Below are 27,875 nucleotides of genomic sequence, written 5' to 3' on the forward strand. Positions count from 1 at the left end.
AATCACAGAGCCTGCCATGTTCTCTACCTTGGCTCCATCTACATTAAAGGTGGAGAACTCTCTAGTGGTTTGTAATCCAGAGGAGGCCTGCAAGGGGTGCTATCACTGGAGGCTTTTGCATTCTAGGATGGTTTAGGGGGAACAGGGAAAAAGGTGACGCTCAAGGACACGGGGGGGAATGGGGAGAAACAAACGAAAGCATCTGAAGTCTTGCCTTGCAAGGTTAGAGTCTGGAGAGGAAATCTCTGTTCTCCAACAAGAAAAATAAGAATGCTAATACTCAGTTGTGGTTTAGCCAGGACAGGTAATTTCTTGTGCCCTAGAGCTCCCTCTGCTATTTATGGGGAACATCACCATCAAGAGCTCATTCCTGATAAACCACAACGTGAAGGATCACAGCTCCAGATCTGGCTTCACCACTGTATTATTATTATAGACAAAGCTCACTATCTGTTCATCTTCCCCCAACCTGTCTCTCTCATGACCCTTATTCTGGCCAATGGATCTAGCGCTCACCCAACTCATTATGCCAGAAAACCTGGACATCTCTCAAGATTTCTCCTTCCCTCTCCCCCATCACATCCAATTGGTCATGGAGTTTTGGGGATTCTAGTTCTTAAATCTGTAATCTGTTCATCCACTCATGAAACATTTATTGTGTGCAAGGAATATGCAGTGATGAACTAGATGAGACTCCCCGCAGTTCTGCCCTCCCAATTTCAAGGAACTGAGCATCTTATAGAGAGCATTTTGCAAATGAACAGCCCCTTCTGCAGCATACAGTAAATGCAAGAAACAGGTAAGTAGAAGGCTGGGAAGGAATATGAGAGGGGCATGTGATTCATTTAGCGAAGTCTGGGGGTTTTTCTCTTGGCACTGTTCAAGCTGAAACGTGAAGGACGCATACCAAGAAACCCAATGAAGGGGAGGGCAAGTTCTAATTTCCAGAGGCAAGAAAAGAGCCCAGAGTGTGGAGAACTGGCAGTTCATGACATGGAAGCCTCAAAAGCTGGTTTCTAGGCCAGTGTTAATCCAGTCACTGCACTATTGAAATACTTTGTATCCCTAAAAGAAAGCAAAAAAAAAAAAAAAAAATCAGCACCCTCTTTCCTGTCTTGGAGGTTTGCTCTTCAAGCGTCTCCCAGCACTTGTCATTTGTTCATAAAACCTCCTGAGCCCCTGGAAGGCGCAGGTACGTCCTAGTACCAGTCTCACAGTACTTTCCCCCTTAGGGGAGTTTTCAGCGCGTTGCAGCAGAGCTTGAGGGAGCAACTCTTGAGTGCTGGGGGCTGAAGCACCAAACTGGAAGCCGAGACTTAACACGTTAACGACCTGGTTAACGACTGGTTAAGGATCTATGGGCCTCACTCCCAGGGCTCAGCCGCTGTCACTGGAGGGCTCCCGGCCTGCCCCCTGCCCGTGCCAGCCCAGGTGTGCCCAGGGCCTTCGTCATTTCCCCACCACCCTTCGGCCATCTAGACCGGACTCCAGCCCGACGTCCTCCTGGCGCAGCTGTGCTAGGATGGCCTAGGCGGCGCGGCCAGTGGCAGCGGGAGGGCGGCGGTCGCAGGCCTCCCCGCCGCCGGTGCCACCGCAGACCCGCGCTCTCCGGGTGCGTCCCAGCCCCGGGCCGGCCAGCGCCAGCACCTTTCCCAGGCGCGGGAGGGGCCCTTCTGCAGGAAGCCCACGGCCACTGGTCGCCTTCCCGGCCCGCGGCCTTGGCCGAGCCCCGGGGGACTCGCGGAGACGCGCGCGACCGGCGCGCGCGCCCGGCGGCTCCGAGGTCCGGCCACTCCGCGGGGCGGGCCGAGGCGGGACTGAGGGCGGGGCGGCCACTGCCTCCGCCATTCCCCGATCCCTCCCCCCCACCCCCGCCACTGCGCGCCACCTCCCCGCCCCCACCCCCCTCCCCCACCGCGCGCGCTCCGCCCGCCCCGGAGCCTCGCCCTCCGCCACGATGAGCAAATGAGCGCGAGCGAGGGCATGAAATTTAAATTCCACTCAGGGGAGAAAGTGCTGTGCTTCGAGCCTGACCCCACCAAGGCGCGGGTGCTGTACGATGCCAAGGTGCCGCCGCGGAGGGACAGGGAGGCGGCGCGGGCGGGGGGCCCCGGGACGGGCGGCGATTGCGGATGCGGGTGCGGACGGCGGCGTGGAGCAGGGAAGTGGCGGGGCCCGGCGCTCCATGCCGGTGGCTCCTCGGCTCGCGCCGCGCCGTGCGTGCAGCAGGGGGCGCTCGCGGGACGCCGCGCGGGGGAGTCGGGGCGCGGGCGCTTCCGTTTCCGCCGGTTGCGGGGCCACGCACGCGCCCTCGGAAAGTTGGCGCGGGCAGTGTGGCGACGTTGCGGCCGCGACGTCTCCTGGCGGGGGCGACGCCAGTGAGGGCTGCGCTCTTGGAGGCCGCTTGCCGGTTCGTGCCGAGTCTCTCCCCGCGGTGCGCGGCCCGCCGCCGCGGGGGCTGCCAAGCGACGCCCTGAGCGCCGCGGCCAGGTCCTCAGCGGCAGCGCCAGAGTTCTGGCCGTCGACTGGCCACGTCACTGCTCTGCGGCACCAATCGCACCGGGCCCAGGCCGCCCGGAGGCCGCGACCTTCCACCCGAGGGCAGTGTTGAGCCGGCGCTTTCGGCCCTGCGGCCTTGGAGCGTTTAGGTCTTCAAACCCTGAGTCGCGCCCGTTGCCCATCCAAGTTTCGGGGACTGACAGGAGGTAGAGGGTAACTGAGTCGAAAATATAGCTCCTGGGGTCTGGATGACGAATAGAACCCCCGGGGCCCCAGATGCTTCTGGGCGACTCTGTCCTCAGGGGGACCCCAGAGCGTGTGGGGTTTGCAAGTTTTTGGACTCCGCTCCCGCAGCCTGTGGCTGTTTGCTGTCCCACCTCCTTCCCCGCCTCGACCCTCCCTGGGGGTGGCACGCCCCATCGTTTGCCCCAGATGTTCCCTCAAGGGACCCCGCTGGGAGGGGTGGCAGGATCGGCCAGCCGTCCTGGCCCCGGACGCGGTTGAGCTAGGGCGACTACAACTCCCAGAGGTCTCAGGGCTGCAGCTCTCGTGTCTGGCCTGGACTCTTTTCGTTAGTGACAAATCGGTCGGCCAATGGCTTCGGAAGCTGAACTCAGTCTCTGTATCAGAGACCAATCCCGAGGCAGTTGGAGGGATGTTTCCTATTTTGAGGCATCCACTCAGGGAAAAAAATGGAATTGAAAGGAAAAATGTTTCAACCCAGCTTTCAGTCTAAAAAAGGAGAGAATGCTTTCTTTTCTTTAAAAAGAGATCTATGATCTAGTTTTTCTGATCTGGCTTCCAATATTCCTGTATGATCTGTCATTTGTGGACAATATTTCCTGGTTTCAGATTGTCGATGTTATTGTTGGGAAAGACGAAAAAGGCAGAAAGATCCCAGAATATCTGATCCATTTTAATGGTTGGAACAGAAGGTGAGTGTAATTGTTACACGGGATTGAAAATTAATCATCTTTCAGCACAGGAACATTGCAAACTTATTTAAGTTTTAGAAGCACTTGTAGAAAAAGCTTCACTTCCTGCTTTCTGCTCTTTTATTAAACCTTGCCTATTCTTGAAGAATCATTACTTTTAATTCAATTATATTTGAATTCTCTATGAATAAGTCTGGAAACCCTGGTTGTTTCTGTGTCTGCATGAGTTCCTTTTTAGTTTATCTGCTTTTTGTGATTTTAAAATGTTTACATAGTTTTCTAAAACATAAGTACTTCTGGGACATTTCTGTTCCTGTGAGGTGCTTTTAGAGTTTGTTTCATATTAAACAAAAATACTGAATTTTACTTACATCCTTTTCCTTTTTTTGTTTTATTAGCTGGGATAGATGGGCAGCTGAAGATCATGTCCTTCGTGACACCGATGAAAATCGGAGATTACAGCGTAAATTGGCAAGAAAAGCTGTAGCTCGCCTGTAAGAACACAAAAATCATGACCTGAATGTTATTCAATGTCTTCTCTCTTGTGGGCACTTGACGGGATGAGCACTGGGTGTTATTCTATATGTTGGCAAATTGAACACCAATAAAAAATAAATTTATAAAAAAAATAAAAATAAAAACCTCCCAAGTTCAGAAAAAATGTCTTCTCTCTTATTGTTTACAATTTTTAAAATATAAAAGTAAAAATGTGACAAACATGGCTTGTTAACTTTGTATATTTAAAGTGTTAGTGAAGAATTGTTTTCTAAATGCTGTATTTTTAGAGCAGTTACTGTATAATCTTCTTACGTGGAAATTAACATTTATGTTCTAGGATTTAATGATTTTTAGGTTCTTAGACATCACTGTTGTTGTATGTCGTTTGTACTTCAAGATCCTGATCAGTCAGCATCAAAATTTATTTTAGTTGTGCATACTTTCTTTCAGGAGAAGCACAGGAAGAAAGAAGAAGCGCTGCAGGTTGCCTGGAGTGGACTCTGTCTTAAAAAGCCTCCCTGTTGAAGAAAAAGATGAAAATGATGAAAACTGTGAGTGCTTGACTTCATTTTCTCTGGCTAAAACAACTTTCACCTAATCCTTTTACACCACAAGATTGAGGGGGAGGATTCATTGCAATTACAGACAGGGGAAAAAAAAAACCAAAAATGTTACATGTAACATTTGCAACTTTTGTTTTTGACAAAGTATCAATCGGGCCAACTGTAATACCTCAGCAGTCTTGCTCATGACCACTGCCTTTTCAGCCAGTGTCTTTATTTGTACTAACTCCTCATGTTTTCTTCTTGGCACTTCCCAAGCCTTGGCCCCAGTTATGAAGGCAACAGAGAACCATAGAATCCTAGGTGACTAAATGCTTTCAGATCATTAACTTGTGTGGGTTTTGCCTTCATGGAAATTGATGTTACAATTCTCAAAATAAATTGCTATTCTGAAAGGTACAGTATTTGTGTTCAGCATTTAAAATATATGCAGGACCACAGTTGTTGCCAGTAGTGGGACACATGCTCTACCTTAAAGAATTATAATTGTAAACATTAGGAAGGTATATGATGCTGGTTTACCTGATAGTTTTTGTTTTCCCTAGCAATAAGCAGTTCCTCTGATGACAGTAGTGAAGAAAAGGATGAAGAAATAAGTGAAGAAAGTGATATTGAAGAAAAGCCGGAAGTGGTATAAAGTTTCTATTGTAAAAACACTGTTTTTGGCATATATTTAGTGGTAAAATTATGTGATAAAATTCTCCAGTTGCAGATCATTTTGTAAAAATGCATTTTTTGACCATATATTGTAAAGTTGCACTTGATCTTTAAAGGAAAATAACAATAAATAAATAAATAAATAAATAAATAAATAAATAAATAAATATAAAAATAAAAAAATAAAGGAAAATAACCCCCCAAAATAAAAAAAAAAATAAAGGAAAATAACCCTGATTTATATAGTTCTCATATTAACGTCTTGGTGGCTCTTATTACCCATAAAGTACTTTCACAAATCCTAGTTCTCTCCTTCTTTCCATTGATGTCATGAGCTTTATTTTTATAATGGTGATTGGTTTTTAAATCTTGTATATCAGAGTCTGGCATCTTCTGTCTGCCTTCAAAGTTAATATAAATCTCATTTGTAGACTTAAAAGGAGGAGAAACAAAATTAGCATTTGCAACATGGTTGGTGCCCTAAAATTTGTTACCTTTTGGCCTTTAATGCACTTTTCTGTGGGACATGTGACCTCACTGTTGAGGATTAACTGGGCTTGTCTCATAGTAGGCTCTCATGTGTTAGTCTGTATCCTTTGGATATTGACCTTTCTACCCTTACAAGTAGTTAAAAATGAAATTGTGATGTTGCAGAAGGAAGAACCTGAGCTGCACACAAAAAGGGAAATGGAAGAAAGAACAATAACTATAGAAATCCCTGAAGTTCTGAAAAAGAAGCTTGAGGATGATTGTTACTATATCAACAGGAGAAAACGGGTATGCAGAGAGAATACATAAGACATAGATTTGTAATAGAGCTTTCATTTAGCTACATTTTACAGTCACAGACTCCAACAATTGAGAGCCTTGTAAGAATGAAATTCATGTCTTAAGTTTTGTACTGAGTTCAGGTTCTAGAGTTCTCGGACAATAATGCTCTGCCACTGACTGAATTAAGGCATGCATAGTCTTTCCCAACCTTGGCGGTCCATTAGAATCCTCTGGGGCACTTTATCAAACTCCTTATGGCTGGGCTTCATTCGAGAGGTTAAGACACAGGGCACCTGGGTGACTCAGTCTGTTAAGTGTCCCAATGCTTGAATTTCAGCTCAGGTCATGATATCCAGCCCCGTTTCAGGCTCGGCACTCAGTGAGGAGTCTGCTTAAGATTCTCCCTCTTCCTTTTCTGCTCCTACCCACATGTTCACTCCCTCTCTCTCCCTCTCTCTCTCTCTTTCAAATAAATAAATAAATATTTTAAAATAGAGATTAGGATGTAATTGATCTGTCATGGAGGCTGATTGTGGACATGGTCTCCTCAGGTGGTCATAATTGATCATTAAGATGTGACTCACTGCTTATTTTTAAAATGTATACTGTGATCTTCATGGGGATAGGATTAGTAAAAGCAATCAAAGAGCTTCAAAGCATATTTATTTAAAAGATTCTCTTCAAACAGAATTGGCTTTAGAGTTGAAAAATTTATGTAGCTAAGAGCACTGTTCTTTGGACTATATGGTCTATACAATGAAATGCATGCATCCAATGTCTGTATTTTTATTAACAGTTAGTGAAACTTCCATGCCAGACCAACATCATAACTATTTTGGAGTCCTACGTGAAGCATTTTGCTATCAATGCAGCCTTTTCAGCCAATGAAAGGCCTCGTCACCATCATGCTATGCCACATGCCAATATGAATGTGCATTATATCCCAGCAGAAAAGAAGTGAGTTGGTGGGTGGGAGGGATTGATGTCTCAGTGGCTCTTTGTGTATTAGAGAAATGACTTCCATTTAGAATAGGTGACACACTTGTTGCTGTACTATGGAATTCATTTAATGTATTACTCAATTAACTTATAAATAATTCATTTAATAACAAATTTAATATCAAAATATTGTCCCTTTTTCAAAGTGCTCAATAACTATTTAGGTATCTGGTCTGGATATATTAAGTGTATGCACTGCCTAAACACCAAGACCAGTTTTTTTCAGTGATACAGTACAGGGAGGTAACTTTGTCCTTGAGAAGCACCAGAATGGGCAAATCCAATTTTATCAAAGCTTGCTTACAAACAGGTTTTTATTCAATCAGGATAATTGTGTTAATAGCCTTTCTTGTGCATGTGACCCAGCTGGATTGGAGTCAGACAGGTAGATTGTTAGATTCAAAACAAATATTGGGAGTAGTTCATCAGATCTGACTCCTTTGGTGCCCAGTAATTGGGATCTGTCCATCTTCAGCAAAGGCTGCTTGGGCTTCTCGTGTGGCACTGAACGTTTTCATTTGTGTTCAGCGTGGTAAATTAAAGTTACTAGTGCACTTTTTTCACTTTATATTATAGATCAATGTTTCCATTTAATTTTTTGTTGCCAGCATCTACAAACTCCCTGTGTTCTTTACGTGTAGAGGCAAGGTATAGTGTTTAAAACTCTGCCTTATTGAAAACGTGCAACTTCATTATGACATTTTGGAAAGCATTTATTGCATCTCTAATCTTTTATTCTCCTAGCGTTGACCTTTGTAAGGAGATGGTGGATGGATTAAGAATAACCTTTGATTACACGCTCCCACTGGTTTTACTGTATCCATATGAACAAGTTCAATATAAAAAGGTCACCTCATCCAAGTTTTTTCTTCCCATTAAGGAAAGTGCCACAAACACTAACAGGTAAGTTAGACTGCCTGCAGTTTAACTGTCAGATATCAGCAATCAAATAGTTGACTCTGTCTTTGAAGGTTTCCATCTAATGCTATGGGACCAACAGATTTGGAGGAAGAGATTGAAAAGTGGAGTTTTTTCCTGGGTAAGCTAAGTCATTCACTTTCACATGGCTCTGAAAGATTTTACCAAGTGAAGATTCCAGTGTGAGAATTTGGTTGGATTTTGAGGAGCTAACCTGTCTTTCCAAAGACAAATGTGAAGGCACAGGCTGAGAAGAGGGCAAAAGGTGTGGATTTGAAGGTAGCTCCTTCACTTACTGGTTGTGTGACTCACGGAGATGCCTTGTGAGCCTCTTTCTTTTGCCTCTGTACAATGGAAAGAGCATCTGCCTCATTGGGTAGTTATTAAATTAGAAAGTTCATGAAGGGCTGGCCACCTTTTGCCTTCAACCAAAGGTTAGTTCCTTTCTTGCTCTGCTTTGTCACTAGTTTCTTTTCCTGTCACCAAGCATGCCCAAATCTCTATTGTTTAGCTGAGGCATGAGGGCAGAGGCATGAGGGCAGAAATCCAACCTGAAGTCTATACCTTCACCTGTATGTGCTACTTCCCTGTCTTCCTCTATTTTTTCCTGTGAGAGTGGCCTGTTATCATGATTTCCACTTCTTCATCTGCTCTTGCCTACTTTACGATCTGCCTTTGTCTGCCACTGCTGCTGCTAACTCTGCTCCCCAAGAGAGGATATTAACAACTTCCTGCTTGCTACATGCCATGCTTTGGCCGTCTTGCCCCTCCATCCCCATCTCCCTTCCCAGCTACTTGCTCCTGGTTCTCTGTCTGCTTCATGATCATCTCTTTTCAGCCCGCCAGACTGTCCCATTGGTTTTACCCTATGTGAGTGGCCTGTGCAACTCACTGGGGACCTTTGTTGATAAACCCCATGCCCTACTCCAAACCTCAACGTTGCCAACCTCCAGAGTGGACTGTTTGTTCCACAAAGCTGGCTAGATGATTGTGGCTTTTCTTTCTAGTCTGTGAGTAGTTACAATGTGGTGAGATAACATAGTATCCTTACTCTCTGTATTAAAAAAAAATGTACCGAAGTATAGTTGATAAAGTGTTCCATTACTTTCAGGTGCACAACTCAGCATTGCACAATTCTAAATGTTATGCTATGCTACTCACCTCATGTGTAGCTACTGTAGTCTTATTCTCCTGACCAGAGTTTCCCAACCTTGGCCCTATTGGTGTTTTGAACGAGATCATTCTTTGTGGTGGGGCTGTCCTGTGCATTGTAGGTTGTTGAGCAGCAGCCCTGGCCTCTATGCACTAGATGCCAGTAGTACTTTGCCAGTTGTGACAACCAAAACAGCACTGTCTCCAGATAGTGCCACTGTCCCCTGGCAGAGCAAAGTGACTACCAATTGAGAACCATTGCTATAAAATAAATACAAAAGGGGTATCGCAGTCTTTAATGCCAACATGCCTTGCAGAGTTATCAAGAGGATTTAAATGATTGAGTATGTCTGGCTACTCCTTAAGGGAACATTGTTTTGACACGTTTGAAAGTAAAAGTTTATAACCTGGAGTCAAGAGGATTTTCTGTTCTGTCTGAAGGAGGACATTTAAGAACTGCTCCAGGTTTTGCAGAAGTTCTGTGGGCCAGGTGTCTGTACTGCTGTCTTCTCTTCTGTAGGAACCAGGAGGAGCTCTCTCCAAGCCCACCTTTGTTGAATCCATCCACACCACAGTCCACGGAGAGTCAGCCCACCACAGGTGAACCAGCCACCCCCAAAAGGCGCAAAGCTGAACCAGAAGCCTTGCAGTCTCTGAGGCGGTCCACACGCCACTCTGCCAACTGTGACAGGCTGTCAGAGAGCAGTGCCTCGCCTCAGCCCAAGCGCCGGCAGCAGGACACGTCCGCCAGCATGCCAAAGCTTTTCCTGCACCTGGAAAAGAGTAGGTCCATTCTTAGGTGCGAGAAAGCCATTCACTTTGTGCTTGGCCTGTGCCAGCCAACGCTTTCCTGAAAGGAATCCAGCTGACAAAAGGGGCCGGGACAGGACTGGGGACAAGTGCATGGTTATACTCAGATTCACCCAGTGAGCTTGTGAAATCCACTTAGGAGTTTGGCTCCAACCGAGGCTCACAAGCATTTTCCATGTGGCCTGGAGACAGAGCAGTAACCACACCTTCAGCTCTGCAGTTGGATGCTCTGCACCTGCTGGTTTAGTTCTGTGTCATGGGTCCAGTAGCAGGAGCTTCCCATTCCCTCCCCCAGCCCTAACCTGTCACTTTGCTTGGCAACCACTAGTTACTTCTTGTCCCTATGGATTTGTCTCCTCTAGGCATCAGTTCCTATCAGTAGAACTACACAGTAAGTGGTCTTTTGCCTGTGGCCTCTTTCATGTAGCATAAGGTTTTCAAGGTTCATCATGTTGTAACATGTATCAGTACTTATTTCCTTTTTGTTATCCAAATAATCCAGATACTGTCTTTTAGCATAAGAAGCCTTATTGTTAAAGATTAATAACTTTTCTGCTATTTGTAACTGTCTTCTAGCCATCTTTAAGTCAGTTGCTATGTGATTTACAAGGGAATAATTACCATCTTTTCCTTTTGAAGAGACACCTGTGCATAGCAGATCATCCTCGCCTGTTCCTCTGACCCCTAGCAAGGAAGGGAGTGCAGTGTTTGCTGGCTTCGAAGGCAGAAGAACTAATGAAATAAACGAGGTGAGGTAAAGCATTGGTGTTGCTGGTCATCCCCAGTGAGTCCTTCCTTCTATGGTTGCTTAAGTCCTGTGGGCAGAAATCAGGTTTCCTTAGAAACACTATGTTGCTCTTGCTGTGGATATTAACAAAATGTTTCATGTGATGATGTTTAATACTGGTTTTGGTTTCTAAAATGAGAAAATCATTAGGATTCCAGCCTTCTGCTTATGGTCATTTTAAAAGTGAGCACAAGTATTGAAATATATGAGTGTTTCCATTTTATGGAACAGCGGTCAGCACACTTGTTCTGCAGAGGTCCAGAGAATAAATAATATAGGCTTTGTGGGCCACATAGTCTCCTTTAAGACTACTCAATTCCAAAAACATCCTTAGGCACGAGGTAAATGAATGGACATGCTGTGTTCCAATAAAACTTTATGGACACTGAAATTTGAGTATCCGATAACTTTCATGATATGAAATATGGTTTTTCTTTTGGTGTTTTTTTCAACCATTTAAAAAAATAAAATTCCTTGTTAATGGTAATAGTTGTAACCCATCCCTTTGAGGGCATACAGCATGTCAGCATTGTGCCAGGCACTTGACCTAAATCACCTCAGATTTTCTAGGACAACTTTGCCACCAGGTTTCCATTTAATAAGTGGGGAAACTTTTCATTTAAAAATTCTGTTTTGAGATGCCTGAGTGGCTCAGTGGTTGAGCGTCTACCTTCAGCTCAGGGCATGATCCTGGGGTCCTGGGATTGAGTCCCACATTGGGCTCCCCATGGCGAGCCGGCTTCTCCCTCTGCCTGTGTCTTTGCCGTTCTGTGTCTCTCATGAATAAATAAAATCTTTAAAAATAAAAAATAAAAATAAATAAAAATTCTGTTTTGGGGGCTTAGTTGGTTGGGTGTCTGCGTTTGACTCAGGTCATGATCCCAGGGTCCTTGGGATGGAGCCCCACATCTGGGGTTGGGGGCAGGTCCCTGCTCTGCGGGGAATCTGCTTCTTCCTCTCCCTCTGCCACTCCCCTTGCTTGTGTGCTCGTTCTCTCTCGTTCTCTCTCTCTCTCAACCAAATAAATACAATCCTTAGTAAAACTGAAAATTCTATTTTTAAGTTAAGTTAACTGATGTGTAGGTAGTGAGTGTTTCGAGGTTCAGGAGATGACTTAGTCTGCTGGGATATTATGTGAATCTCACCTAAGAGGTAGGATTTCCTTGTTTCTGTGCATAGGGGAGATGGCTATATGAGGGAGAGACAACATTTAATGATGAGGGTTGGCAAACTTTTCCTGTAAAGGGGCAGATTGTAAATATTTTCAGGGTTGTGTACCATATAGTCTCTTTTTGAGATTATCCAGCTCTGCTGTAGCATGAGAGAGGTATAGACCACTCATAAATGAATGGGTATGGCTGTGTGCTCCCAAAATTTATTCATGCGCACTAGTAAATTGAATTTCATATGATTTTCACGTAATGAAATATTTTTCATGGGATTTTTTTTTAACTTTATTTATTTATTTATTTATTTATTTATTTAATTTATTTAAGAGACAAAGAGAAAGAAGGAGCAGAGGGAGAGGCCGACTCAGGGAACCCGACATGACTCTTGATCCCAGGACTCCAGGATCATGACCTGAGCTGAAGGCAGATGCTTAACTGACTGAGCCACCCAGGCATTCCTATTCATGTGATTTTGTTTAACCATTTAAAAATATAACAATCATTTTTAGCACAAAGGGGTTGGGCTGTATTTGGCAGAAGGTCTTAGTTGGCTGACCTGTAATAGAAAAGCTAGAAAATTTAATTTGTTTTATAATGACACAAAGGGTAGGTTAGGAAATTCCTAGCAGGAGCAGTCCCTAATGTCCTGTTTTTCAGACAAGACCCTGCAGGTACTACTAGGGGAGTCCTGTTTCTTTTAAAAGGCACGTGAATATTCGGGCAAAACCATTCCCACCCAGGTCAGCAGTGCGAGCCCACCATCTAGTGGTTATAGGATACAGCTGCAAGCTCTAGTAGAATAGCGTTTTTAGTAAATGGTTGGAGGGTGCAACAGGCTCTAACAGTGACTTATGAGAACTTACTGAATTCCACCTTCATGAGCGCCTCTGTCTCAGTGTATTTTAGTAAAAGCTCTGCATCTGAATCACCTGAGACACACTGCCAATTTTGTTCACTGACTTACTGCATCAGGGTAGGGCCTGGATGCATACATTTCTCATTGAGATTCACAGGTGGTTGTCTGCACACCCCAGTTGATAATCCCTCTGTTAGAAACCTGTTTTCCCCCATGAAATTTATCTTTGGTAAATAGAAGGTGATATACTGCATTGAAATGCAGCGTTGAGTGAGTGAGGTAGACTGGCCTGCTAACTAGCCAAATGACCTGCTTTGGGGGTGCCTGGGTGGCTCAGTGGTTGAGCATCTGCCTTTGGCTCAGGTCGTGATCCCGGAGTCCTGAGATCAAGTCTCACATCAGGCTCCCCAGAGGGAGCCTGCTTCTCCCTCTGCCTGTGTCTCTGCCTCTCTCTCTGTATCTTTCATGAATAAATAAAATCTTTAAAAAAAAATCCGATTGACCTGCTTTTGTACACATCTGTGTTTCATGGTTCCAATGATTGCAGATTCCCCTACATTAACTTCAGATATCAGTGTCAAAACAGTTTCCAAGCTTCAGTTGTGTACACCACAGATTGAGGTGCTGGGCATGGAATAAAGATGTTGAAACCAAATCCCTACCCGCAAGAATCTACACCACAGACGGGTAGGGTGGGTGAGGCCAGGGCTGAAGCAGGGCTGAAGCTTGGCCCTCCAGCATGGAGCCATACAGAACCATGGTGAGACTTAATAGCTTCTACAATTTCATTTTGTTTAATTGAGGACATCATCCCTTTCTGGGGTGGTTTTGGCATCCTTCTGCTTTGTCTTGTAGAAGATTTCCTTTGGCCTTACTATTTCCAGACTAAACTTGACAGATCCCAAAAGGCAAAGCAGCAACTCCGTAAAATAGTCCAATAATTTGCTGAAGTATTTCTGTGGAGGCTCATCAAAGGGCTTCTAAATACAACTCTCAACTTTAACAAAAGCCCAAAATCTACCCACAGTTCTAAAATTGAGAAAGAAGGAAAAGAAATCCGTTACCAGGGTTAAAGTCTATTTTCATTTGATTCAATGGTTTAGATTAGTTTCCAGAGTGAATCAAATATATCAGGAAATTAGAGAATCTTAAAACAATGGTAATATTACTCAAAACATGTTTGAGTTACTTTTTCCTATTTCATTCTCTAATATATTTAGCGTGATTTCCAATAAAGGAAAAGAGACAAAATGACCAGAACAGTTACATATAATTTATAGGTAATAGCTGTTGAGAATTAGGAAATCAAATATTTCCTTAATCTAATTTTAAGTCTTCCCTCCCCCTACACACATACTTTATTTTTATAAGCTTGTGTTTATTTTGAAGGAGAGCTATATTTTTTCCTCTACATACAGTTTATTGTTACAACTTACGTGATTAGAAGTGTCTCCATGTCGCCAAGGAAGGTGGATCCTCATATGATCGATTTAAAAGGCAAAAATGTTTTGAAAAAATCATAGCAAGAAACAATAAGATATATGTTAATATATAATCTATATGGAAAACATACCTTTATCCTCCCAAACCAGCCAAATCATAATTCCACCAATAAGAAATGGACATTTAACATTTTGGTATATACTTCTTGGTAGTTTTTCTATGTATTTACATAGTAGTTCTATACATGACATTGTGTATTTTTTCTAAGTGCACTTATTTTGTAGCTTGGTTCTCTTCACCATAATGCCTTATACTCCTATATACCGAGATCATGGGAAAGTTAGAGAGGTGGCTTTGGAAATTCTACATTGGTTTGTCGTTACTGTTTACTCCTATTTTATGGTCCAGCTGTGAAACAACTCCTGAGTTGACAGAAGGACAGGAAGCTGGACAGTGAGAATGTGACACTCGATTTGAGACTGAGAACCTCAAAGCATGTGTATTTCTGCTGGGATTCCAAATTTTGAAATATCTCAGTAACAGTGTTAAGATATAATAACAAATTCAATTCATGCTTTTCTCAGGTCCTTTCCTGGAAACTCGTACCCGACAGTTATCCCCCGGGTGACCAGCCACCTCCACCTTCTTACATTTATGGGGCACAACACTTGCTACGATTGTTTGGTAAGAAATCCTGGTCCCTGCTTTCTTCTTCCTTTTTTTCTCTCCCTACTTTGGGGTTTTTTTAATTAATTTTTTTAGTACTCTCTACACCCAGTGTAGGGACTCAGACTTACAACCCTGAGATCAAGAGCTACAATTTTCTGACTGAGACAGCCAGGCACCCCTCCACTTTGATGTTAGCACCCTTGTTAGTTTATGCACATCTTGTGGTAATTTTGAGAGTCTAAGAAAAATCATTGAAGAATGACCTCTTAAAAGGAACTTGAATGAATCTTAAATTTCATAAAAATTGTGTTTGTACCACTATACTGTATTCAGTAAGAGTTTTTGGTTATAATGGAGATGTTAATTTCAGTTTGAATAGGATAAGCAAGGACCCTCAGTATGTCCTGCTCATTGCCAGAGTCTGCTGATAATAAGTGGCTTGGGTTTTATTTTTAATGCAGTGAAACTTCCAGAAATCCTTGGAAAGATGTCCTTTTCTGAGAAGAATCTGAAGGCTTTACTGAAGCACTTTGATCTCTTTCTTAGGTATTTTAATTTTTTGTGAAAACTTATCTCTGCTGCCTTATGTATGACTTTTCTGAACTTCTCCATAACAGATGTGGAAGCTAGCTCTGTGGTATTTTAAATAGTAGCAGTATTAGCCAAGTATGACTGGTTCTAACCGTAATCGTAACATTGGGGTTTTTTAGCTGTTTTTTTTTTTTTCTGTAACTTATCTGGTTTCTGAGTCAAGAATATTCTTGTATAGAGGTAAAAAAAAATTTTTACGTCACTAGAAGAATCCAGTTGAGTAACCATGTGAATAAAAAATTAATTTTTTACAGAAGTGATTGAGATTGATAATAATTTAGTTTTACGTTTCTTATTTAGAAGTGCCTTAAGTATTAGACTTTTCTTTGTTGCATGTACATAAACTAACCTAAACATTAGCATTTACAGGTTGGATTTTTGTGTTTAGAGTTAAGATAAATGACCAGTAGTCCACACTGACAGTTTGTAAACTCAGAGAAAGGTATTGTTTCCTTCATCTGATAGAGCCAGTTATTAAATCTTAGGATCATTTGCCCTGAGGCTCTGCCCCCTACTCTTTGCACCATGCTATGAACCCCAGACTCACTTGTGCTTGTGGCCCAGCTCTCTCCCATCCAGGTGTCTATTGACCACTTCCTCTCCTTGGTGTTCAAGGCTGCTCATCACCCTGCCTTACTCAGCTCATCAATCTACCCGATATTGTCTTTTCCTTCTCTTTAGGGGGGTACCTTTTCCTTAGAGTCAGGCTCCCACCTGCAAGAGCTAATCAAGTAGGATTTATCAGTGTGGAAATCGTTTTTTGGAGTTTTTAAGGGCTATTTTTATGTAGACATTTTGAGTAAAGTGTCCATGAGTGAAATTAGACTTTATTACTCATTAGAAACACATATGAAAAATATACTCTTCCTTTCCAATCTCCCCTCAAACGCACAATTGTATTTGGCATAAAGATTGTGTAGGCCAAAATCTGATAATGCCGATAAAATATGAAGAGTAGCTGTGAGTTAGCATTAGGAGAGCCTGCTGATGTTGAGGTATGCACAATACAAAATTGAGTTTTAAGGATTAACTTGGAAAGATTTACAAATACAGTAGTTGGTTTTGAAAATGTACCCAAAGACACTGACTAGAGAATCATTGGCTCAATAATCACCTTAAAAATGGCACAATGGGAAGAAGAAAAAGAGTTAGCTCTCGAATGAACTTTTACTCGGTTTTTACTAAAGGAAGGTATTAGGTTATCTTTACATTTTTAGGAATTTGGACAGGTGGAAAGAGGCTGGGGGAACAACCATGAAACTAATTAGCTTACTGGTTAATATGGCCCATGTGAGAATATTTTAGCCCCCTGTGGCGAGGTCTTTGACACTTCAGATACAGGATAGCATCTGCATAACTGAACTTTTGAATGACCTGGCCTCAAAGTAACATCCATCATCTGACATGAGTCAGCCTTGTTACGAGTTTTGCTACTATAAGCTGAAACTGTAACACCTTTTGGAATGGCCAATTAGGACCCAAATACTCTTTACTATTTATACTATTCAATTTTGGTTTAGCTTAGCCTGTAGAAAGTATTGGAAATTTCTCAAGTGACATTTGTTGAGTTTATAGGGTTTTTTATTTAAAAAAATATTTTTTTAATATTTTTTTTATTTGAAAGAGAGCATGAGCTTGCGGGGGTTGGTGGATGGTGGCAGAGTGCCGAGGGAGAAGCAGGCTCCCTGCTGAGCTGGGAGCCCAACTTGGGGCTCGATCCATGACCTGAGAAGGAGGCAGATGCTTAACCGACTGGGTCCCCCAGGAACCCCGAGTTTGTAGTTTGTTCTAGTTTGTTTTTATAACAGGAAAATGCAATAGTCTTCAGAGCCCATTTTTGCACCAAGTGTTTGTATAATGAAGCCTGCCACCTAGTGGAATTTAGGTTCTATTTTTATTTGTACACTTGATAGTGAAAAGATCCTGATGAAATGGTAATTAATAAATGGTAGAAGCCATAAATGCGCAAAGCAAGTGATCAGTATATAGAACTCAAGATTATATTCATTTTTTTCTTTCAAATACCAAAAAAGAGTGAAATGTTAGAGTGGTTGCCAGTTAAAATCTTGCTTGCTGGTGTTTGGTCCTCATTATAAGGATCATCCGGGCTGTTTTCTTCTTTTCCCAGGTTTTTGGCTGAATACCATGACGACTTCTTCCCAGAGTCTGCCTATGTCGCTGCCTGTGAAGCGCACTACAGCACCAAGAACCCCAGGGCGATTTATTGAAGTTTTGGTGGTTCTGGAAGAACAACTTCTCTGTCTAGCTTTGTGCTCTAGGGTTCCCAGTGAATATTTAGGGAGATGGTGGACCTTCTTTACAGAGCTGACATGACACCCACCCTGGGGGCTCTGACCGAGGTGGGCCCATTTGTTTGAGTTGCTTACATACTGTAGTTATTTCTGTTAAGGTTTACTTCCTAGGTGCCTGAACGGCCTCCAGCATGTGACCCTTGCCACCGTTCATGTCATCTGTGACAGCAGGAAAAGAACAGCTGTGTTCACGGTGAAGCGTTAATGAGAATATGTGTAGGTCAGGCTGTTTCAGTAGCTGTTGGAGTTATTCGTTAGCAATAACCACATTTTTTTAGTTATTTGTTAGCATTAAGCAAAATTGTTTTCCAAATTGTTTTCGTTCTTGTGATGAGGCTCAGCAACTCTGTCCAACAAATTTTAGTTTTGCTTAGAAATCGCAAAGTAGTCCCAAAAGATTTTAGAGGGAACTGATAATGATGGCAAAAGAAAATTTGCAGTCACACATTTGCTTGTTACAGTTCCTTTTCTCCAAAATTTTATTTTTGGTAATCTAAATAAAGTGTTGCCTCTCTTGTTTGAGATTTTACAGCTATACTTTGTTGTGTAATGTTATGGTTCCCTTTCTGTAAAACCTTATTTTTGGTGATCTAAATAAAGTATTGCCCATCTTGTTGCAAAGAACCAGGAGTTTTCACTCTGGCCTTGTCCTGTTTCTTTGTTGCAGAGGAACAGTGAGAATATCTGTTGACTCATAACTTTTTTTTTTGTTTTATTTCGTTTTAATTTTTATGCCTTTTTTTTGCTAAGGCCTTTTGTTTTCTATCCCTCTTTCATATTGCCCCACTTGGTGGCTTGACCAGAAGGTGGCTAGTGGGAGTCGGTGCAGTTTTTTGCTATCTTGCTGCTGCCCTCTGAGGTGGTCTGAAGCCAAGACATTTACACTCGTCCACTATTACTAGCTGATGGTCTCTAAGTCACCCTTCTGATCCTCATTTTTGTCTCTCATGTGCTCCTTTCTCCCCCAAGATGCTTAAAAGGAAAATAGGAACATGATGAATGTGATACTAACTGCAAGTTTTGGCAGTTTAGAAAAATAACAGGTTAAAAGTTGACAAAAGGAGGATAACATATAATTTTTATGAGAATGGCCTAGACATTTAAGAAAGTTGTAACTCAGTTATAGTTAAAGGGATCTCAGTACCATGCAGGCCTTGACCATAGATAGCATCTGCCTTTTTTTAGAGCTCAGTTCAGCTGACCTTAACTTCCAGAGACCATTGGTCATGAATGACAAAGGCCACAGGGGATTTTTTTTTTTTTTTCAAAAAAATCCAAAGTGGTTCAATGGTTCTATCAAAGAGACTTCTGTATATGCTGACTGGTAAGATTCAAAACCTGTAAAGCAGAGTAGACATGATCTTAGTGCAGTTAGTAGCTAAGTAAGACTTAAGTTTTTGGTGTCTAATCAAGAATAGCACTGAGTTCATACTATGTTTCATCTCCATTTGATTTATGCAGTGCCTGTTTAATTAATCTGGTCCACCTGCAGTGTGCTCTGAATTGCTGGAAAAGTTTAATCAGTAATTCTTCATGGCCTGGAAAAGAAAAAAAAATTCCTTTACGAGAATCTCCTTGTTTAATGTCTCCAGTGAAATGAACAGACTATCTCTGGGGACATTTATATAGTTGCATACCTTGAATTTACAATTTATTCACTCTCTAATAATGAAAACTTTTCTTCCCACAAGGCATTTCCTAATCATAACTTCCTTTAAGCTAATTATTTGCAGCTTAGGTTGATTTAAAGAACTACCAAATGTCCCTTTCTTGTATATTACTAATAATTTTTCAAATAATTCATCAGTTAAAAATATGATTTAAATGTCTAGACCATCCTCCTACAAATTATATGTTACCTTCCCTTTGTTAATTTTTAAATTGTTATATCCCTAAACTGCCAAACCTTGCAGGTAAGTATCACATTCATCATGTTAATGTTTTCCTTTTAAGTCATTTAAAAGTATATTGAAAATATTTCAATATCTTGTATATCAGGTCCGTGTACTAGGACTTTGAAAAGAACATTTGAGAACAACAAAAAAAAAGAAAAACACTTCTGTCTGAACAGAAGTAGATTTATAAATCATTCCTTAGTACAGTGTACACAAAAAAAGCAAAAGAAAAATTTATTGATGTACCTGGCTGGCTCGGTCGATAGAGCATGCGACTCTTGATCTCCAGAGTTGTGAGTTCAAGCCCTGTGTTGGATGTGCATGGAGTCTACTTACAATAAAAAACTTGGGCAACCCAGGTGGCTCAGTGGTTTAGCGCTGCCTTTGGCCCAGGGCGTGATCCTGGAGACCCAGGATCGAGTCCCACATCGGACTCCCTGCATGGAGCCTGCTTCTCCCTCTGCCTGCATCTCTGCCTCTCTCTCTCTCTCTGTGTGTGTCTCTCATGAATAAATAAATATTTTAAAAAACAAAAAAATAAAACTTTTTAAACTATTTATTTTTTAATTTTTTTTTTATTCATGAGAGACACAGAGAGAGGTAGAAACGCAGACAGGAAGAAGCAGGCTCCATGCGGGACTCGATCCCGGGACTCGAAGATCATGCCCTGAGCCAAAGGCAGATGCTCAACCACTGAGCCACCCAGGGCGTCCCTAAACTATCAATTTATGAAAGTCTACATCTGTCATTAGATTTTATTATCAACTCTAAACATTTGAGGAAGTGCAGTTACCCTGTTTTTCCATTGTTTTAATAACTCAGTGGCCTCTGCCCTTTAATATTTAGCTTGTCAACAGTAAGTTTATCTGAACATTTATTGATGACCACCTACTGTGGTGTTACAAACTGTGCCACAAAGTATTGGAAAGATAAGGACAAATAAGGCATGATCCTTGGTAGGGAATGCTCTTAAGATTGATTCTTCCTTAAGTCCTATATTAAGGAAGTGTGTTATGTAAACTAGTTCTTAATTTTAAGAAGTATAATGTAACCCTAAGTGACAACATTTTCCAAAATTAACCGTCCCGTTGTCCAAGAAAGAATGGATAATTCTACTCTTAATTGATATATGGATGTCCGTTTAGGTAGGTTTGATTATTAAGTTTTCGCTAGTTGAAAAATCTGGCAAGATACGATGCTAAAGGACTTGATATGCATTGGGGAAGGGAGTTTCAACAGATTTTTTTTAAGATTTTATTTATTCATGAAAGACGGGGGGGGGGGGGCAGAGACACAGGCAGAGTGAGAAGCAGGCTCTGTGCAAGGAGCCTGACATGGGACTCGATCCCGGGTCTCCAGGACCACGCCCTGGGCTGAAGGTGGCGCTAAACCGCCGAGCCGCCCAGGGATCCCAGTTTCAACAGATTAAAATTAAAAGCAGTAATTTGGGGAAATTGTGTTTACTTCACAATTCGATAAGATCCTTCAATAAACCAATTAAATCTTTTTTCAAGCAATGCAATTGGAGAGACACCTTTTTGTTCTAATTCTGTTTGTCTTATGCATGTGCCAAATTCTTCCTGATGCTCGTCTGAGAGAAATCATTAGTGCGTATTTAAGTTAATTGAGTTGTGTTGTTTTTACCCAATTCCAATAAAAAGAGAATGCTGCTTTCTGCCTCTGTGTTGCCTGGAATACACCTAAACTCAAAGTGAATTGGTAAATGGCTATTTCTTTGCTTCAGCTTTTTTTCTGATTGATGAGCAGAATGTAAGTCCCCTGTGAATGTCCACGAGGCATGGGATGGGGCAATTATTAGCAGGTCTTCTCTCTGCACATTGACTGGAGCATCTACTGGGATGGTAACATCATACATGTTGCTGATGTGCTTCGTGTGTTGAAAGTGTACATGTTGGGATCCCTGGGTGGCTCAGCGGTTTAGTGCCTGCCTTCGGCCTAGGGTGTGATCCTAGGGACCTGGGATCGAGTCCCGCATTGGGCTCCCTGCATGGAGCCTGCTTCTCCCTCTGCCTGTGTCTCTGCCTCTCTCTCTGTCTCTCTCTCTCTCTCTCTCTGTGTGTGTGTGTGTGTGTGTCTCATGAATAAATAAAATCTTTTTTTAAAAAAGTGTACATGTTATCTCTGTCCACAGGAAGGACTAGAATCTATATCAGTGGGTGAATAATCAAGTGTTCATGTGGTGGTAGACAGTCGGCTGTGAACTCAGGGTGGCAATTTCTGAGGAGCAAAGGAAGAGAAAAGCAACAAAAGGTTTGCTTTAGAAATGAAGGACTGGGGCACTTCTGCTGGGTGACATGCAGTAAGCCTGCCCTTCAGCTCTGTAAGATAGCTCTGTCAAAATGTCAGCCATTCACTTACTGCTTGAGGAAATGGATTTGTACTTGACCTTTTGTGGAAATGGATTGCCAGGCTGATATTGGCCTCTAGGCAGGTGGGGCAAGGGCAAGGGCACCCCAGGAGTTGGGAACATCAGTTTTATATGTTCCTTCACTCATCAGAAGTGTTCCAGAAGCCAGACACAAGAGGCCACATATTCTATGATTCCATTTCTATGAAATGTCCAGAGTAGAAACCATACAAACCATTAGGACAGGAAATAGAAAATAAGATGAATGGTCATTAGGGAATGGGGACAGGAGGGAATTGGAACTGGCTGCTAATAGGTCTCAAGTCTTCTAGAATATTCTGGAATTAGTAGTGGTCATGTACTACTCTGTGAATTTACTAAAAACCACTGAATTGTACGCTTTTAAAAGGTGAATTTCACAGTATGTGAATTATATCTCAGTTGATACAGAGAGATCCAGGGATTGGATATGCCTACAACTTAAGAGAAATATACCATGAAAATGCATTTTGAGAACTGAAAAGCTGTTTCATGCAATACGTAGTCCTTTTCTCACTCCACTTCCACTGAGTTCAGATAACCCAGTGCTGCACCTTCATACAAGTTCCTTTGTGACCAGATACGGAGTTGACAGATCTTCAAATCTCCTTGACTCCCAAATTCTGCAGGGCAGGGCATAGGGAATAAGAAAAAAAAATAAGCAAAATAAGCAAAAAAAAAAAAAAGGTTAATAAACAGAAGAGGTCAGTGACAGCAGAAATAGCATGAATTAAGAATAATACAAACCATAGCCAGTTTGTATTTACAAGTCTTCATGTTCTGGGATTTCTTTACATCAATCTTTATCCTTCCAGAAGGTCATGAACAATCCTAGGTAGTAAAGTCTTCGACTGTGTTTATCTATTGATTTGGACTTTTCTCACTCAGATTTACAACTTTCAGTGGAATGATTTAATAAGTCATTTTACAGATCTGCTTTGGCACAAGGTGAATTACACCAGCCTGCTGATTCTATTTACTGCTCAATGTTCACTATTGTAAAGGTGGCTTCTAAGACAATTTCTGATCATCAGCATCTATTAGTTGTCAATTATTATCCACAGAGTGATTTTGGGTGAGATGATTCGTGAGCTGTATAGAAACACACCTAGCAGTGTTAGACGAGGAAGGCTGTTTAAGTGTGTTTGGGCAGTACATAAAATGAAGTCTGAAAACCTAAAATGCTCTGTTGGAGGGAAACCTAGTGAATTTTCTTTTGATATATGACTGTTCATCTTATCATTTATATTCTGTAGCACATAAAGTTTAACCAATCACACAAGCCCTTTGTTAATTTGGAAGCCATGATGTGGGAGATGGATTGAAAAATGCTTCTAAATCTTCGCACACAAAATGCTTCTAAATCTTACATACACACACACACACACACACACACACACACACACACCCATGTCCCTATTCGTAACCTTTCAAAGGTGATTTAAAAATTTTTTTAATTCAATTTAGTTAACAAATAGTGTATTATTAGTTTCAGGGGTAGAATTTAGTGATTCATCAGTTGCATATAACGCCCGGTGCTCATTACATCAAGTTCAAATGTGAATTTTTAGTTTCTCTTATCAAGAGTCAGGATCCATTTTCCTTCCCCTTGATTTTGGTCTGGCTTTTATTTTTCTTGTGCTCAGGGCTGACTTTCAATAGATCGCAGCAAGGGAACTGTTCTGCTTAGTATGAAACCTGCATTAGTCTGGCTTTGGGACTTGATTTAGCCAAGAAAATAGGGCAGAAGTGCTTCACTTTCCTTCTCTCCCTTGGAACCTTGCTGAGATGTGAGCCAACCCTGGGCTAACCTGCTGGATGATAAGAGACATGTCGTCTTGTTATTCTCATCACCCAGCCACCTACCAGCCAACTGCCCCACATGTGAATGAAACCACTGCAGACCAGCCAACCCCCAGCCTACCTACGAGCCCACTACGGATGCATAGACAAGCCACCCCAAATCTGCCAAACAGCCTAGGTTAGCAGAACCACCCAGTTGACCCTTATATTGTTGAGGGATGATGAAGACTTAACGGTTTTAAGCCGCCGTGTTTTGTTATGCAGCGACACCTAACAGCACAGTATGTCTTTGTGCTGTTGATGTTTTGCATCCTTCTATGGAACAGCTCAGACCTCATTGCCTTAGCTGAAACTGCTGAAATTCTGGTATGTGCAGAAGCCATCAGCTAACCAAGGGAACGTGTACCTGCCTCTGCTCTTGCTCAGTTTGACAAGAAAGAAAATGGATAGAGACAGCAACATGTCTTTGGGATTTTGCAACTAGGACTACGTGAGTTTTATTTTGTAAGAAATTTAGTTCGTAGAAACTACAGAGAATATAAAGTATGTTTTCCCTGTAAAATTAACAACTATTATTATCTGGTAAGATTTGTTTCAAGCCACTGCTTTAAAAAGAAAGAAAACATTTTGGATTTGGCTAAAATTCCCTCTCTTGCTCCTGGATCTCAATCCCCAGCCCCTCTCCCAGAGGTGACAACACTCTGAGTCTGGTGTAGTGTGGGCTCATATTATGCACATGGAATTTCTGGTACTCTTCATCATGTTCCTGACATATAGATGGATGCATATTTCCATGTATACATGTACACGTAACAGGAACGTGTGTATATACAGCTACATCAATTTGTGTTTTTACACATATACACATTTAATTTAACCTTGTTAACTGCAGTATAAGACTATCACATGGATATAATACCCCGTATGCATTTCTTTACCATTGTTGGACGTTCAGATTGCTTCCAAGTTCCCCTTTTACTAATAGTGCTGCAAAGACCAGCACTTGTACAGAGGTCCTTGTATTCAAATGCTAGTCTTTCTGTAGGTCACATACCCAGAATTGCTGGATGGTCAGACACAAGCCTTTTTCACATTTTCTAGAGTCTAGAGTTACCCTGTTGGACAGGGAGCTGGCTTTATAAGAGTTCCTGGGTGTTCAGTTTCAGGGCTGTTCTCGTGGGACAGATTTATAACACTGGGAGCTAAAAAGAAGAAAAACTGGATGAAAACTTGAAATCTCTGAAACATTCTCCATGTAATCTCATCTCATATTACCCACTCTTCCCCGGCCCTGTGTTTTTATGCAGGATTGGGGATAAGTTGGTGGTCTCATAGAAATTAGAAATACATAGCTTCACAGTGGTAAAAAGCAGAGTAGGAGGTGACAGGTCTGCTACTTTGCTCACTGATTGATTTCCAGGGCAACTATTAATGACATTACGGAACGGAGTTGTTTGGTCATCCAAGGGATTTTTCAAATAATTGCATTGAATGGAGCAAATGCACCACATGGAGTAATTTCTGAGGGGCCTCAGGTTCATCATTCAATAAGACAAACCGGTTCTCTTTCGGTTTTCTCGACTGAGAGGTCAAGTCTAAAAACCTGCATGTTAACATGCCAAGACATGAGATGGTAAACCTACCACGGCAGGAGCAAGGTTAGGTCAAGCAATAGTGTCTCTGCAAACGAGAGAGAATCATTCTTGTTGTTTAAGCAGTAAATAGCTGAGTGTTCTTCGGTTTTACACATCCCCTGTCAAAAGTGAATTAGTACACAAGAAACCCGTCCGCATAATAAATGTTCTTCTCAAGGGATTGTGTGTGCCCTTTGTCCTTCGAGTTCATTCCACACCAGCTGACCATAATAGGATGATGGCAACATCAGCCTAGTGCTTTGGGTGCGTGACCATATCTGAGAGCTGCCCTAGCTGTTTCCATTTATGTCAGGTTACATTATAGGCGCTCAGTACCGCAGCTGCTCTGAGCTGAAAATGTTTATAACTGGAGATAAGAATTGCTGGTTAGCAGAAGAATAATACTCACTCCGGCATCTTGCATAGAAAAATGAGGAGAAATAAAACGACTGAAAAACTACATCCTTGTCCTCAAACCTCCAAGCCAGGCCAATCACCAAATCATGATGAAAATAAGTAGTGAGATGAGCAGCCCGGGTGGCTCAGCGGTTTAGCGCCACCTTCAGCCCGGGGTGTGATCCTGGAGACCCGGAATCGAGTCCCACATCGAGTCCCACATCGAGTCCCACATTTGACTCCCTGCATGGAGCCTGCTTCTCCCTCTGCCTGTGTCTCTGCCTCTCTTTCTCTCTCCCTCTGTGTGTCTCTCATCAATAAATAAATTTTTTAAAAAAGAAAGTGAGTAGTAAGAGAACAGGAATGAAGGAAACGTCTGCACGCTCTCAGAAATCACTCTACAAAAAACAGTCGGTAGAGCGCGCGACTCTTAATCTCAGGTTTGTGAGTTCAAGCCCCGAGTGAGCCATAGAGCTGACTTTGAAATGATAATAAATGGAACCTCTGATGCTGGTTTCTTTAGTTCTGTTCTTTACGATCTGTGGAATCAGGGCTCTGGTTTGGGGACTATCCAGCGTATTTTGTACACTTGAGGGACATTTTACGGAGAGGTTCCGGGGGTTGCCGGCTTTCCTCGGATCCCGGGCCCCCCGCTGCACGCTCCCTCCCAAGGTGGGTGGGCGGCGATCGGGCGGGGGGCTCGCGCTCCCGGGGGTGGGCAGTGGGGGGGGGGGGCTCTGTGGGCTTCCCCCCTACGGCCCGGGGCCCAGCGCAGGCATCCACACGTAGGAATGCGTTTCAGGTTCTAGATACCTTTGCAACTTGCTTTCCAGATGAGTTCTTGTGATTTACGCTCGCACCGGCTTAGGTGTGAAAATACTTCTAGAAAGCTCTCTCCCCCACGATTGTTAATGAGCTCATCGTTGTCTTTTCCTGATGTTTACACGGGACTCTTGAATTCAGCGGGTCCCACGTGCTGGTGGAAATCGAGCGGTCTCCATGGAGACCGTATGGCCCACGAAGCCTAAAGTGTGTATTCTCAGGCCCCTTACGGACCAAGTTTGCCGACCTGGTCTAGGTTTCCAAATAGGTTACAACTGTGCCAGCCCAGTTTGTACGTTTTCAGAGTGACTTTTCAGTGGCTGTTCAGAGGTCCATTTTAACGCTCAGAATATCTTCAGGAGGCATTTTCTTTTTTACTGATTATATTTGTCCAAGGTCTGTTATGTCTTTAAAAGAATTTTACTCTTGGATTTATAAATAATGCTGTATTTTTGTTTTCTATTTACTTTTATGTTTTATTTTCTTCTGATTACCTAGACTTAAACAATCATTTTCTAAAAATGTGAAGGTTATTATTCAACCGACCCAGCCCATGTCTTTTAAAACCATCATACTAACCTGTTTACCCCCAAACTAACACCAAATTAAAAACTAAAAGGCACCGACTCGCCAAAGCACAATTGAAAAGGAAAAAAATCATCCCTCATCCCACTACCATAGCTGCTTGCCATAAACATTTTGGAGTCTTTTTTTCTAGTCTCTTTGAGGCACATGTGTTTCAAGGGTTAGTGGAAGTTACTTTGTCCTCTGCGATTTTTTTTAAGATTTTATTTATTTATTTGAGAGAGAGAGAGAGAGCAAGAGAGCACAAGCAGGGGGCAGAGGGAGAAGCAGACTCCCCACTGAGCAGGGAGCCCGACTCCGGACTTGATCCCAGGACCCCAGGATCATGACCTGAGCCGAAGGCAGCCGCTGACTGAACCACCCAGGCGCCCTGTCCTCTGAAATTTAAATTCAATTTGCCTGAGCTCCTTGTCCATACTCTATGGAGAATCTAATCCCCTGCTCCAGGTTTCCGTGACTCCAAAGGAGACTCTTATTCTCATGCCCGGATCCATTTCTTCTCTCACTGCCTTGTCTCCTTGAGTGGCTTCTCTTTTTTTCTGGGAGTAGTGAGCAACTTGAATCCTTCCATCACTGGTCAATCACAATTGCCTCTCATCAGCCAATGGAAATTCAACAGCGATGTTTCTTGAATCCGTGAAGTCTTTCTTTCTCCCGACCTTTCTGTTTAATAAGACAAGTAGAATGGGGGGGAGGGGGGAATG

General features: G+C 42.4%; 1 protein-coding gene and 1 long non-coding RNA gene across 4 annotated transcripts; one reads left to right on the forward strand and one right to left on the reverse strand.

Moving 5' to 3' along the window:
• Positions 1 to 1,882: 1,882 nt before the first annotated feature.
• MSL3 (MSL complex subunit 3) lies at positions 1,883 to 18,253 on the forward strand. 3 transcript variants are annotated; one of them, XM_025436433.3, is made up of 13 exons: positions 1,907 to 2,067; positions 3,352 to 3,434; positions 3,833 to 3,928; positions 4,383 to 4,483; positions 5,041 to 5,126; positions 5,807 to 5,929; positions 6,720 to 6,880; positions 7,667 to 7,825; positions 9,513 to 9,775; positions 10,442 to 10,551; positions 14,642 to 14,741; positions 15,188 to 15,272; positions 17,446 to 18,253. In XM_025436433.3, exons 1-13 carry the CDS (start codon positions 1,966 to 1,968, stop codon positions 17,543 to 17,545), a joined length of 1,569 nt encoding a protein of 522 aa, XP_025292218.1. In that variant the 5' UTR covers positions 1,907 to 1,965; the 3' UTR covers positions 17,546 to 18,253. The 3 variants fall into 3 exon arrangements, with proteins under 3 accessions (XP_048963372.1, XP_025292218.1, XP_048963371.1); XM_049107414.1 differs by lacking the exon at positions 1,907 to 2,067 and adding an exon at positions 2,091 to 2,410; XM_049107415.1 differs by lacking the exon at positions 15,188 to 15,272 and having other exon boundaries at positions 1,883 to 2,067.
• Positions 10,478 to 26,737, reverse strand: LOC112652839 (uncharacterized). Its single transcript, XR_003131754.3, has 5 exons — positions 26,578 to 26,737; positions 24,789 to 24,936; positions 22,388 to 22,554; positions 14,051 to 14,090; positions 10,478 to 10,617 (listed from the first exon to the last, which is right to left on the reverse strand). It is a non-coding gene; the product is annotated as an uncharacterized LOC112652839 (long non-coding RNA).
• Between the last annotated feature and the right edge of the window lie 1,138 nt (positions 26,738 to 27,875).

Source organism: Canis lupus, chromosome X, assembly GCF_003254725.2.
Source record: "Canis lupus dingo isolate Sandy chromosome X, ASM325472v2, whole genome shotgun sequence".
NCBI classification, from domain to species: domain Eukaryota; kingdom Metazoa; phylum Chordata; class Mammalia; order Carnivora; family Canidae; genus Canis; species Canis lupus.